Raw genomic sequence first — 14711 nt, 5'->3', positions numbered from 1 at the left:
CCTGCTTTTTCCAACTTCTGCAAGTTGCCGCGCCAGGAGCAGTGCAGATTCGCCACCGCAAGCCTTTATTATTATTAAGCCTATTTACACTGTCTCTCAACTTTTCTCTCATTCTTAGTTCAACCTACTACTTTAAAGATAGAGTAAGCGAATCCCTGTGCAAGCTTTAGGCTTGAAAACCAGGGAGAACCAGAAAATTTTCAGATGAGGAAGTGGTTCCCTTTGTTCTTTCATTGTTTCTCTACCAACTGGTGGATACAAGGACAAACACTTACCTTCTCTTCTTTTTCCTCCAAAAACCAGAAGCTCCCATCGGCCTTAAAATACACAATCCACCTTGAAAGTAACTAGGAACGTCGGGAGAGTTTGTATTCCATTCTTTTTCGCTCTCTGCCCTCTTTTAGCGTAGGATTAAGTCGCAGAGCACGTTGCCGCATGCTGGAGCCCCCCGCCTTAGTGAATCGGTCACGTTTAGGACCCTCTAAGTCCACCTAATTCTGCCAGTAGAATTGAGGGTATTGGATCTCTAAACTTTCAAAAGGGAAGGGGCCTGCGACTCTCCAGAAAACTTAAAAATACCCTGAAGTTTTTTGCGATTGATTTTTGTACCACCTCACCAAATACGATTTGCTCTGAAATTAATTTTTTTTTAAAAAAAAAAAGTATTTCTTAGAGAAAAGTGTATTTTTATTGTTGTTGTTCGGCGTCTGCTCAGCAAAGCGTTACTTAGATGAAGTAAAGAGCAAGTTTGTATAGGCATTTAACAGAATGCCTGCATTTTCCATAATATGTCCTGTGCCACGTGTTTTCAAAAACAAACAAAACACTACCACACAGAAAGGAAGGAGACAAAAATTTGAATGAAAATGTTGTGAAACAACTTTAGAAGAAGCATCTATGTGAAATTTACTAGTGTAAATTGTTCTCAGATTTTGAAAAGTAAGCTTTTCTAAGTTAACAGACTTGATTTTTACTCTATAATCACAAATAAAAAGCAAATTTTCTGCTTTGTAGTGTTTAGTGGCCATCCTGATGGGTGTGCATGGTCAAACCATGTTTAAATCTAATCACGATGTGATTTGCTGATGTCATGAATATGAAATGATACATATCCATACAAATCAAACTTGTGATTTTTTTTTTAATCTCCCGCTTTTTTGTGTGTTCCCAGTAGCTGAAAGTGGAAGACAGTGATTGGCTCCAGTGTTTCTCGGAGGATTTGGGCTGGAGCCAGGGGAAAGGAACCAGACCATCCCACTGCTCCTGCCTTCCCTTCCCTTCCTTCTCTCCTGGGTGCTTCAGCTGCCCTTAGGTAGGCCTCCACACTTGGTAACATCACTTCACTTTCTGCACATTTGGCCTATTCGTGTAAAATAAACAAAAACTTGGGTAACCCCAATAAATGTTCATTCATGAGATTTGTGTGTTATTTAATAGAAGATTGAACTCGACTTTCTGTGAGTTTGTCCTCTATGTTCAGGATCAATTGTGAAAGGCCCTTGTGTCTCATAGGAAAATATTGCAACAAAACAGGATAATTGGGGGGAAAGGCAGTTGTGGTAGAAAAAGTGGCTTTTCTTTGATAGCATTTAATTGGAATTAAAAGATTCTTGAGCTGTAAACATTCTTTATTTATTCAGCACACATAAGCAGGCATTGTTTTATCACCATCATAATTATGGTGTCCTTTAAACTGGCTGATAGCAGGAGAGATAAGGGATGTGCCTGCAGATTCAGATCGGGTCTTACTCCTCCCCCACCTTTCTTCCCTTCTCTCTGTGTAGCCCCCCCCACTCCATTCTTTGCTTGGTCACTAGGGTCCCCCACAGCCCTTGAGATGAGAAAAGCGGGAAGATTGTGGCCTAACCATTTCTTACATCATGGAAGTGATTTGTACCACACTCTAATTTAATGCAATCTGTAACCTTCTTGTCTCCTATGCTTATAACTGTTTTGTTTAGCTTGCAGTATTCGTGTCTGAAGAGTTGCCTAGTGCTCACCTGCATAAAATCTCAGCCACTGAGGTTTTCAGCTTTACCTTTGTCTAATTTAGAAAGCACACTCTTAGGGCTTTCTCAGAACAAAGCCTCACAAAAAACCCTTTACCTCCAAGGATTTGCAAATTTATAAAGGCTGCATTGAATTCAGGATGGGTCAGGGGGCAAAAAAGGGGTAGAAGGTCACTGCATTTTGATTATGGGTCAATAGACAACATACCATATACTCTGTGTCCCAAACTTCTGTTAAAGACGGGATTTTTAAATGTCTGAGAACAGAAGGATGGGTCCATTGGTAGACAGGCCCTGATATATTTGAATGAGGCTCTTTTTTTAAAAAAGAATTAAAAGAGTTTAAAGAAAATATCCTAAATCATAGTTTATTCCTCATTTTAGCTAATTATTCTTCTTCTCATTTTCACCTCCCAAGAAGGAGAGGGTATGTGATATCAGTTAAGTTTAGCTAAGGACTGTATGGGTTGTGTTGTCTTATATCTTCAATTCATCCAGTCAGATGAGATTTTATTATTTTATAGCTCATATTATTCTGAGTTAATTTTAGTTAACAGTATAAGAGACTTCTTTTATTCTTCTAACCACGACACTTACACTGTTGGGACCTTTGTGATGTCCCTTACTCTTCTCTGTCTGAATTCACATTGTACAAAATGTGCCCAGCAATCACGACAACAAATCTACATGGTGAAGAGTTGGGTGGTGGTAGTAGTGATGGTGGTGGTGGTGGTGCGTGTGATCCTCATTTAAATTATGTATGTATGGGTGAGAGCGTGGGTGAGAAAGGATTATTTTAATGCCCTTCAATACTTTCATTATATAACAGTTGTTGGTTAGAAATGCAAAAGTGTTCTTAGGTTTTCCTTCAGATTTTCAAAAGAACTTTCCCCATTAGTAAACTACTCCTGCACATTGCTGCTGCATTTCCCAGCTAACCATTTAAAAGACTGTGAATGCCTTGTGCATTACTTCGCTCCAGAGGAAAGAGGTCAGGCTGAATTGCTATGGTATTTAAACATAAAATACAGTGAAAATAAACCAAAATAGAGCCTCTGAAGGTGGACCTAGCACAGTCCTATGGGATAAGTGAAGACAAATATGGTCAGGTCTTCATAGCCCGTCACTTTAAAGACTGAAAGTGCTGGGGGTTTTTTTTCTTACAATAAATGCAGAAATAAGTGGACATTAAGAATACATTTGAAACCGTTTTGCTACAGAGGATTTTTCTTTAGCAAGCAGCTTTGTTCTCAAAGCTAAAATACTTTTTAGGGTAGTACAGATTTTGTATTCCTCCCTGTGTAAATGATCACATTTTATTAACAAACTCAATACATATTATATATACATATATATGTGTGTACACACCTAAACTCATAAATATTCCCTAGACGTACAGAGATATATGTATGTATGTGTATAAATGTTCATTTAAGCATATTCCCCCACATATATACATGTGTTTGAGAACTATAGAAGTTGATATATCCTTTCTTAAAAAGAATTTGAATATAGTCCATCATCTGAATTGGGTTCATCTTTGATTGCAGAGGCGGCTGACATGGTCAACCAATTTATTGAAGAAACCCCCTGGCTTTTGAAGAATAGTACTTCATACATCTGGATCTGCACATCTAGGCAAACTAAGTAAATTATTGCATAACTTTAAGCATAATTGATAACAGATACCTTTAATTTTTCATCCCTATTCTTTTGGCCAGCTTTCGCATTAATAATCTAAGCCATAAATGTTGGTAGCTATTGATCGAAATCCCCGGTGTGCATGCAAATCCATCTTAAAGTCCCCTGCCTTTCATGTGTGAGCGCTCAGGGGCCTCTGTTAGGTCTTTTTATCGGGATCGACCCCCAATGTGCCTGGAGAAGACCCCGGATATGCAACGTGTGCTGATGGCCACAAGAAAGCTGTCTGTCACATTCTGTGTGTTGCGTGTGTGTGTTGTGTGTGTGTGTGTTATAAGCTCCAGTTCTGGAGCCTTAACACACACTAGGATGGGGAAGTTACAGGAACAAAAGAATGTATTAAACAAAAAGAAAGATGTGTAAAAGGAGTATTTAAAATGTATAAATTTAAAGGTATGTATCTGTGTACATAGAGACACTTTCTAAGTATACATAGAGATACATCCCTCAAATCCCTTGTTCTTTACTTTTTTTCTAATTGATCTAACAGATTATACCTTTAGTTTAAAAATAATACTCAATATTGAACTAATTTTCAAAAGCACCCATATTCCCAGTGTTTTAAAGATGGACAGAGAGGACAGGAACGAGCATTTGAAATGTTTGCTAAAGTATGCTCCTACGTGCAGGGGAAATAGGAGCATGGGGGCAGGGGAAGAGGATCTAAACAAGAACCAGGAACAGCTAAAAAAAAAAACTACCTGCCCCCTCCCCCTTCAAAAAAGACACCATAACCACCTTCTGTAAGGTCTTCTTAAAGCCTCCCCCTCCCTTTATTTTTAGTTTACTATTTCTTGGCTGTTTGACTCTTTGGTCTAAATCTTATAGCTGGAGGAGGGAGTGGGCGGGGGTGAGGCGGGAGGGAGAGGGCTGGCAGTATATAAGAGCCTCAGGAGGGATTTTACAACACTGTCCTTGGCAGTAGAAAGGCTCTGGTCATCCCACTCTAAAACAACAAACACCAGCATTTGCTTTTCCTGGAAACTTCGATTTCTGCTTAAAGCTTGCACATTTTGCCTCCTGTGAAAGTGAAAGAGAAAAACTCGGTGTGATAGAACCAGATGCAAAAGAAAGCCAAGTCGTGGATGGTATTAGCTGTGACGAGGCATTGTTCATTGCTGCCTCTCGGTTACGTTTAAAGCCTGAAATATCACGAGATCCATTCAATGATCCTTCTCTCATTCAAGGGACAAAAATGTAATTTGCTGTAGCTCTGATTTCTTGGATGGAAATGCTAGCCTTAGATTTCAAAGGCAAGAACTAGACATCGCGGTTTGTACACACATTGATTAAGTTGAAGAGCGGCGATTACATCTGTGCTGAGTGCAACAGTAGTCCAGGGCTGACTTCTCAAATCCCAGCCTCCTGAGTTACAGACGCTCTTAAATAGACTTCCTTAATTTCCGGATGTACTTCTTGAAATTCCCAATTCTCTTCAAAATTCCTGGGAAAATTACAAGGGAGATGAGGGTGGGGGTGGGGAACCATGGCTGAGATTTCATCTTGTCAAGCAAACTACCTTTTTATAGGTCTGATTCCTGGTTTGGGAGGGGGGGGGTGTTAAAGATTTTTTTCTTTTCTTCTCTTTTTTTTCTTCCTTTCTTTTTTTCCCCTTTCTTGACTCATACCTGCTCCTGCTGACCAGACCACAGCAGGGGAAGGAAAGTGGAACTTTTGAATATGAAGAAAGAAATTTATTGTGCATTTTTTTCTTACAGGTTCAGAAATATCAGTTCATTCTTTAACCTCAGGGATGTGTCGGTCTTGGGAGGAAGAAGGAAACATGTAGATGCCTGAGTTGCATTTATGCTGTAGTTGCAAACACGGATGAAGATTTTGCCGAATTTTGCCCAGCAGCCAACTAAACATCCTGAGATCCTGCAAGTGCAAGGGGAAAGCCTCTCGCTCTCACTTGGCAATATTTTGGATATTCTTGAAAAATGACAGTAAGTCATGCTAGTGACTAAGAAGAGGTTAAACCAGATTGATATTCATCCAGAGTGATTTTGTTAAAACAGATGCCTGGCTTGCATGGGGAAAATGGTAGCTGTGGAAGATTCATCTAAACTACCAGCCAAGCCATCAGCCACCGAAATGGTCCGCACGGCACATCAGCACTTTCTTCTCCTCGCTTTCATGTAAAACTTCTGCGAGCACCTTGGGGCTTTACATTTTCTTCCTTTGCTGCAGAAGGAAGTAATCTGTTCCCTGGAATTCTGCTCTGAGGAGACAGGACCCTAAAGTGTGTGCTGGGCGCTCTAGAACGACCCCACCACTAGTCCAGGCTGGTTAATCTGAAAAGTGTACACATTTCTGGCTTATCTATGCTTTGTTATGGGTCTGACGTGAAACTACCTCCTCCCTACCCCACTCGCCAGCAGAGAACAGAAATCCAGTTGAATTGTTACGTGTTCCTGAGCTGGAGCCTTGAACAGCTTTCTTGGTCAAATAACTTTGTTTCTGGTTGTAAAAGGGCGTTGGGGGTGGGGGTTGGGGTGGGAGAAGGAAAATCGAGAGAAATTGCAAACGTAAGTCTGTGTTGGGGTGGTTCACCTCTCGGTTTAACTTTGGAGCTCCCAGCCTGTCTCCTTCCCCACTCCCATAAGGGAAATACCAGGCTATTCTGGCACGTTTTCCCTTAAGCTTCATTTTCCAAAGAAAAGAGGGCTGGGGTATACATCTACTTGGGTTTGATAATGTTTTTAAAATGCTTTCCTTTGAAACGATAATAGCTGGATCGGTAAAATGCAAATAAAGCAAAAAATAGGCAGTATTTCTTTAAAGGGGAATATACGATGGCTTTTTTTTTTTTTTTTTTTTTAGCGTACACACGCTGCTTCTGATGAAGTCTGTGAGTCAGGCTGTTTCTGAGCGCCGATAGTTTAATGGAAAGATTTATATACCGGCTGTATTATTTACTTTGGGAGGGGAGGTGGCAGTATAAGGGTATGCTAATTAGTAGGAGATTTTGGGGGGAAGGGGTGGAATATCAATTTTTATTGCATCACCTGTCAGGAGTGTCCAATCAGCGTTGGCTTTAGGGGAATTAATTGATGAAGGTGTCTCCGGACGAGCTCACTTCACTCTGTCATTTTATTTGTAGCTAAAGCAGCGGCGGGAATAGCAGCTGCATTTCTTTTCTCTTTCTCCCTTCACATTCCATTATCATAGTGCTCCAAAGGAGAAGGAAGGAGTAGAGGGGCCCAGGTACTGATCCGCATCGAGGACTCAGACCAACACACTGGCAGATCTGAAGCCGGATGGTTTTTTCCCTCTTTTTTAAAAAAACGAAAACCAAAAAAAAAGCAAGAATCAAGTCAGTGTAATTTCATGGGGTTTTTCTCCCCCCCAATAATTCGCCTAGAGTTTGGCACTCCCTTCGCCGGGAATAACAGTCTTTGTTATTTTATTAGCAGGATGCCTTGAGACACACGCAGCATCTGGCGGAGGATTAACATACATACATGTGTATGTATGCGTCACGTATATATTTACTGCAAATGGTGGGGATCATTTAGTGCCCGAGATGGGAGACCTGAAGTCAGGTTTCGAAGAGGTGGATGGCGTGAGGCTCGGCTACCTCATCATTAAAGGAAAGCAAATGTTTGCTCTCTCCCAAGTCTTCACAGATCTGCTGAAAAACATCCCGAGGACGACCGTGCACAAGCGCATGGATCATCTGAAAGTGAAAAAGCACCACTGCGATCTGGAGGAGTTGCGGAAACTCAAAGCAATCAACAGTATCGCCTTCCACGCGGCCAAATGCACGCTCATCTCCCGGGAAGACGTGGAAGCGCTCTATACCTCCTGCAAAACCGAGCGTGTGCTCAAGACCAAGCGCAGGAGGGCCGGTCGGGCCCTGGCCACAAAGGCGCCGCCGCCAGAGCGCGCCGCCGCCGCCAGCCCCCGCCCGGCTTTTTGGAAGGACAAGCACCAACTTTGGCGGGGCCTGAGCGGAGCCGCGCGGCCCCTGCCAATCAGCGCGCAGTCCCAGCGTCCGGGCGCCGCCGCAGCGCGCCCCGCCGCCCATCTACCTCAGATTTTTAGCAAATACCCGGGCTCGCACTACCCGGAGATCGTTCGCTCGCCTTGCAAACCCCCTTTAAACTATGAAACTGCCCCGCTCCAGGGAAACTACGTCGCCTTCCACTCGGACCCCGCTTATTTTCGGAGCCTGCTGTGCAGCAAGCACCCGGCGGCCGCCGCCGCCGCTGCCGCCGCCGCCGCCGCCGCTGCCGCCGCCGCCGCCGCCGCCTACTACCAGGCATCGGCGGCCGGGCCCCAACCCAAGGCGGCGGCTGGAGCCGGAGGCCCGGTGAGCCTGACCTACCGCTGCAAGCGCAAGCGCGGGGGCGCCAAGAACTGCCTGCTCGCACCTCACGCCGGAGCCCGGAGACTGCTGCTGCTGCCCAGGTCCTACAAAGCCAAGGCGGCGGCGGCGGCTGCTGCAGCGGCGGCGGCGGCGGCGGCCGCCGGGGCCACTTGCTTGGAGAGGTTTCATCTGGTCAACAGCTTCTGCCCGCCTCCCCCCCACCACCACCACCACCATCACCATCATCACCATCATCGGGCCCAGCAGCCAACGCCGAGTCACCACCCCCCTCACCACCACCGACCGCAGCCCCATCTAGGAAGCTTTCCCGAGAGTTGTAGCAGCGACTCCGAGTCCAGCTCCTACTCCGACCATGCAGCCAACGATTCGGATTTTGGCTCCAGTTTGTCTAGCTCCAGCAACTCGATGTCCTCAGAGGAAGAGGAGGAGGAAGGAGAGGAGGAGGAGGAAGAGGAGGAGGAAGAGGGGGGCAGCGGGGCCTCGGATTCCAGTGAAATCAGCTCCGAGGAGGAGGACTCGTCCACCGAGTCAGACTCCAGCTCCGGCTCCAGCCAAGTGTCAGTTCAGAGCATCCGTTTCAGGCGCACCAGCTTCTGCAAGCCTCCCAGCGTGCAGGCGCAGGCCAACTTCTTGTACCATCTGGCCTCCGCCGCTGCTGCAACCAAACCCGCTGCTTTCGAGGATGCGGGCCGACTTCCCGACCTCAAGAGTGGTGTCAAAGCCGAGTCGCCGGAGGAGTGGAATCTGCAGGGTTGGGCTCCCAAAGGGGCTCCGGTGTACTGCCCGGCCAGCATGGGGAGTTGTTTCCCAGAGATAAGAAACGATAGGGTGTCTGAGATTACATTCCCACACTCTGAAATTTCCAGTACTGTAAAGAGAACTGACCTGACAATTAACTGCCTGGCAGAGGGGGCCTCTTCACCTAGCCCAAAGACAAACAATGTATTTCCACAACAAAGAATACTGCGAGAGGCTAGGAAATGCCTACAAGCAACTCCTACTACACACTGTTCAGATAACAACACAATAGCTGCTAGGTTCTTAAATAATGATTCTTGTGGAACAGCAACAAATTCAGGAAAAGAGTCCAAAATCCCTCATTGTCTTGAATTTGCTATGAATTTGGTCTCTTCGCAAACTGATCCCGAAGTGGATGCAGCAGCAGCAACAGCAGCAGCAACTAAAGCTGAGAAGCTCTGCACTGACACGGGCGACAAGACATTGCCATTTCTGCACAATATTAAAATCAAAGTAGAAGACAGTAGTGCTAATGAAGACTATGAACCTGATCTCATTACAAGCAAGCTGAAGTGCGAGTGCAATGATACAAAGGGGGAGCTTTACAGTATGACTGGGAAGACAGAGGAGGACGCCTTCCTAACCACAGCCAAGGAAGCTTTTGCATGCCCTGAGAAAGAAACTCCTTCCTTAAACCCACTGGCTCACAGTCAGGGCCTTTCATGCACTTTAGGATCTCCAAAACCTGAGGATGGGGAATATAAATTTGGTGCCAGGGTGAGAAAAAATTACCGGACACTAGTACTGGGTAAACGACCAGTCCTTCAGACACCTCCAGTCAAACCAAATTTGAAATCCGCTAGAAGCCCTCGTCCTACAGGTAAAACTGAGACACATGAAGGAACACTGGATGACTTTACAGTTTTAAACAGACGCAAAAAGGTAGCCAGCAATGTAGCATCAGCAGTGAAAAGGCCATTTAATTTCATGGCAAATTTTCCTTGTCCACCATCACTCATTGTTGGGAAGGATGGGGATTTGTGGCCAGCGTATTCCTTAAGCACCACCAAGGATTCGCAACCTCCTCACAAGGCCCATCCTGTCTGGAAATGGCAGCTGGGCGGTTCTGCAGTACCTCTTCCACCTAGTCACAAATTCAGGAAATTTCATTCATAAAATGTTTGGGAAGATATTTTCTTGAACCATATTACCTTCCTTTTGTTGTAAACTGCACAGGATGGCTTGTACAAGTCCATTAATGGTGTTACACCCCCTTTGGAGTCCTGGTTTATCGCATTTTGAAGACAGAAATCGGATTACTTTTTTTTTCCCATTGCGGGTTTTTTTTTTTTTTAGTAGGGTGGGGGCGGGGTGGGAGAAGGGTTGGTTTACATACCACAGACTACTTCAGGCTAAAGACTCAAGTAAAACTCAGTTATTACGACAGAGCTGGAACACTTTACTGTTTCAATGCTAATAATGCACCGGTACCTCAATTCAACTGCTACAAATAAATGTCAAAAGGTTGAATAATAAATATTACAATGAGCCATTAAGTTTATGCACTAGATTTCAGACCTGCAAGTGTAACTGGTATTCAGTGAAAGTTTGTTAGGTTACATGGTTACACAATGAGGTAGCAAGAAGTTTCTGTGAGCCCAAAATGTCATTTTCTGGAGCTCTTATGTGTGGGGTGTCTTTTTTTAAAAACTACCCTTATTCCCTTTCCAAGAGTAGTTGCACTTAACTTTTTTTTTTAATGGAAAGATTAGGGTATGAGCCCTGATTGGATGCTGATTTAAAAGCTGCCTCTTGTGTAAGAAGTAAGAGAAATATGGGATTGTTTTTGTTTTTGAAGATGTGCTTTTTTTTAAAAAAAAAAAAAACTTTACAGTCACTCTTTGTAATTGGAAAAGTCCTTTCATGCTCTCACAGAAACATTTAAAACAGGATGACTCTTACTGCAATCCTGCTTATCTTGTGGTCTAAAGATGACTCTTCAAGCTTTCAAAACAATTAAAACATTTCTCGTAATAGCAGGATATTTAATGGTCTCGCTCATCATAGTGACCATTCATTAAGTACAACCAAGCAAAAGAAAAAAAGAGGGGTCAGAGTCGTAACACCCCAAGTGAAAAATAACAGTTATTTCAGGGCTTTTTGGTACCAGAACTCAGGCACTTGGATTTTATTACCTTATGCGTTTTTTTCTGCGTCTCTCTAAACTTCTGTTTTCAGGCCATCCTGTGTATAGAACAGGAGAGTTTCTACTGCAAGTGACAATCAGAGGTGACTATCTATATTTGCACTTAAAATCAAAGGAATTCCACATGCAAATGGTCTAGCCCTTGGTAAGGGCCATGCTGGGGTACTGTGTTGTAATGATGAGAGCAGTAAATCAAAATTATGGAAATTTGCACTGTTGAAAAGCATGCTTTAGCTTTATTTTCAATTAAAAACACTCTTTAAAATTCCTGGTTCCATACATTTCTACTTATTCCAGATTGAAGAAGGGTTAACAAGAATGAATGGTTTTGTTGACATTTTCACTTGTAATGTTTTTGCCTGGAAGAGATGCACTCACTGGTGCAGTGTTTTGTGGCAATTCTTTGTGATGAGACCAACTAGGTTCCCTGAATAACACTGGCAGATTCCTTCTCAAATAACAGGAAAAAACTTTCCAAAGTACTACAAGTTTCATATTTAAGAAGGTAAAGCAAAGATTAGTTGTTATTTTAATGAAAGTTGAATCCAGTAATTCTTGGGCCACCAAATTATGTATTTCAGATCCTTGGTATCTTTAAGAAGTTGCATCTATAGTCCATAAATCACAGAGCAAAACAAAACACCAATGAAATGTTTACTGTGTGAATTTAAACCATTACTTCTCATGGAAATTCAGCTATTTATTTTGCTTAACCTTTTACTTTCTACTCCTTTTGAAAGTTTCCTTTTGTCTATAATGTTTCAGATAGCTCTGGATGGTCTCGGGCCTAATTGCTGTGTGTGATCTGTGGCTTGGCCTGCTATAAAGTCAGAGGCTGAGAGTACCTGCATCCAGATACATTTGGATGGAGTGAAAAGGTCCTTTGGACTGCCTCCCCCCCTTCTTGAATGTTGCCAGATGTAGGCTCACTGGGTCATTTTTATTGGGATCATAGATATGGTCAAAGCAAAAATTGGGGAATGTTATCCTTGAACTCATGTTTGTATATAATTCCAAAGACTAGTCCATGTTCTCAGTTAAAAGTCCCAGAGAGGTGAACAACTGGTTTCTGAGCCTGAATCCTTTCTCCTTTGGAAGGCAATGAAGAATTTAGGGACAGTGAGCTGTCCTAAAAAAGAAAAAAAAAACCAGTCTGTAAAAAGTATGACAGCACAGTAGGGAAGTCTGTAATTTTTACTCTTTAATTAGTGCCAAGACAAGAAAGTTCAAGTACAGCGACTACTGCATTTAGACTGAGACTTTCTATGTTGGCTACAGACTGTCCCCAAGTTATAAACTGAGAAAATATTTGAAGTTTACTGATCTTGAGTGTGGGACCACTGTAAGATGGAATACGCACAAATTTAAACAAATATCCCATAGAATTTTGGACAAAATATCAGTCTCCAACTTGGTCTCCAATCCTCAGAGAATCAATATTTTCAGCTTCTAGGAGCTGTGTAATGAGCAAGGAAGGAGGCTGAGGCATGCCAGAGTGAGACCATCCACAGGAAAGACAATAGGTAGTCAACACAGATATTCCCCCACAGTGTTCCTATGGGCCATCCAACCACAGCAAGCTCTGAGCTGGGGCTTCTGTACCAAATACTAAATCTTAGTGTGCAAATAGAAGGGACTCTTTCAGTCCCTAGCAGCCCTCAGTTGGTTTCTCATCCTGCTGTGGGAATTACTCCCAGCACAGTTTATTTTATTTGGGTCGTTTTATGATTAAAGACAATTTCTAGGTCTTTCTCAGCTGCTATAAATGTCACATTTGTTCAAAAGTTAAGCCTTATTGAGAGGAAAACAAAAGTTACCTCCATTGACAGGTTGTATTTCTACATTTAAATGTTTTCAGGGAATAGATTTGCTCTTTTAACTGATTCAAGGTTCCAGGGCCACTGATTCCTGTGCCTAAATTAGCTAAACAGACATGGGGAAAGTGGAGGAAAAGCTGCTTTTGCTGACTTTGTTGAAGCAAACTTATTTCTGGTCTTCTATAAACGTAATATCTTGATAAGACTGTGAAGATTTACTTATTTTATAAAAAGATGTGTGTACTTTTTTTCCCAAGTCAGGTTATCTGCCTTTTTAGAAATTGCAGCTCCCCCACCCAAGTATTTACTTTTTAGAGTGGGTGTTCCTTTCTATTGCCTTACTTGATTACAGTGGAGTAATCTCAATAATGGTTGTTTATTTGAAAACCAACAAGGAGCCACCTCTAAACAGCAATAACACAAAGTAGATGGGCTGGTGTGTGGATTTTTTTTTTAAATCTTATTTGTGTCTGGGTGACTTTCAGTGGTCTAGAGATTGCTCAAAGTTCTTAGCCAAAAAGAACTGGGCTGGAAATTCCTGCTGATATGAGACAGGCAGTTCATTTGCATGCAGGAAGATCTGATGTAGGGGCAACTCATTCCTCAAAAGCATTTTTTTTTTCTTTCAAAGGAAACAAAAATACTCCACGGTGAAATTTTTCTTAAAAACAATAAAACATCAGCATCTATAAAAGAAAGAAAATGTGGGTTTTGCTTCACCTTGAAACATCTTCCTGCTGAAAAGGATATGTGAGGGAGGGATTTCCCAGGGTCAAAAGAGGAATTAAAAAAAAAAAATCAAGGCTCCTATGAGATAAACTCAGGAAATTGGCCAGGAGAAACAGGGCATCTACCTTCGCGAGCCCTCCCTGTCACCCCTAGGATTCTCCCTTCCCTGAGAGGAACAACTACTTTCCCTCTGGCTTTGGTTATGGTTTGCTCCCTAGGCCAAAGGGCACCCTGCAAACCAGCCTGGGGGCTGGGTACGTAGGGCAGATCCAGGAGGTGGGGGAGGGCTGCATTTTACCTGTTTGGCAGGCCCTCTTTTGCTTTAAAATACGCAGAAGAGGAAGGGGGCAGCTATCAGTCTTTGCCCATGCCCTAGGCCCCCGCTACTCTCGCTCCTTTTCAAACTGTGGCGGCCTCACAAGCTCCTACTTTAAAAGGCCTGAGATGTTTTGCATGAAGCCCTCACAATAGGGGTTGAGGGAATTGACAGTTTCAAAAACAAGGCGTTCAGTCCTTTCCAGCTGCCGGGCCCGCTCTCTCGCACCAACTCCTGGTTCCTCTCTGCTGGTGGCGTCCTCGGCAGCGCGCGGCCTCCCCCCCCCTCTGCCCCCCCAGCCCTCCAGCCCGCGCTCTGGCTGGCCCCACCCCGCCCCCAGGCTGTGTTTGTAAACAGGGGTCAGTGGCCAGGGGCTGCTGGCGCGGGCTTCGGGCCTAGCAGCCTGGGAGGGAAGGCCAGGGACTATGGAGCCGGCCAAGGGCTGCAGGCAAAGGGCTGAGGGGGTTCCAAGGGTTGCTTTCCCCAGCCACGGAACTCTGGGAACTGCACTGTCCCAGGGCAGCTGTGGATTCTCTGACCAGGGCCACCATAGTCACCAGAAAGATGTTTAAGTGCCGCCATTTTGCATGGTGGCAAACACATTTCTTTGTGACTTTTTCCCCCGCCCAGATCTTGCTTTCCTTGAACGTGAGATGATTTCGCTCCTCCAGGCAGAAGAGCCTGCACCCCAGCTCGTCCTGCGCAGCCTCCAGTCCAAGCGGCCAGAAGGCCGAGAGCAGAGGGTGCCTCAGCCGCCTTGGGCCTCCTCCCCACCAGAGACTGGAATGCTTCTCCTCACTTTGCACTTCTTTTGTGTGCCCATTCCTGCGCTTGCCGCCCAGTACCTCTCACCTTCTTGCCC

At 44.1% G+C, this 14711-nt stretch overlaps 1 protein-coding gene across 5 annotated transcripts; it reads left to right on the top strand.

The window, feature by feature from the left end:
- Nucleotides 1-256: 256 nt before the first annotated feature.
- On the top strand, nt 257-10670 carry Skida1 (SKI/DACH domain containing 1). Of its 5 annotated transcripts, none has more exons than XM_050152665.1 (3): nt 257-1312; nt 3560-3656; nt 5429-10670. In XM_050152665.1, the coding sequence occupies exon 3, from the start codon at nt 7237-7239 to the stop codon at nt 9955-9957; it is 2721 nt and encodes a 906-aa protein (XP_050008622.1). In that variant the 5' UTR covers nt 257-1312; nt 3560-3656; nt 5429-7236; the 3' UTR covers nt 9958-10670. The 5 variants fall into 5 exon arrangements, with proteins under 5 accessions (XP_050008622.1, XP_050008623.1, XP_050008627.1 ...); XM_050152670.1 differs by lacking the exons at nt 257-1312; nt 3560-3656 and having other exon boundaries at nt 3685-5656; nt 7124-7178; nt 7331-10670; XM_050152666.1 differs by lacking the exon at nt 3560-3656.
- Nucleotides 10671-14711: the final 4041 nt, after the last annotated feature.

The sequence above is a fragment of the Alexandromys fortis genome, unplaced genomic scaffold, assembly GCF_014885135.2.
Source record: "Alexandromys fortis isolate MF-2015 unplaced genomic scaffold, M_Fortis_MF-2015_v1.1 scaffold_54, whole genome shotgun sequence".
NCBI lineage: Eukaryota > Metazoa > Chordata > Mammalia > Rodentia > Cricetidae > Alexandromys > Alexandromys fortis.
The sequence above is the reverse complement of the archived record's forward strand: the minus strand, read 5'-3'. Positions and strand labels throughout refer to the sequence as shown.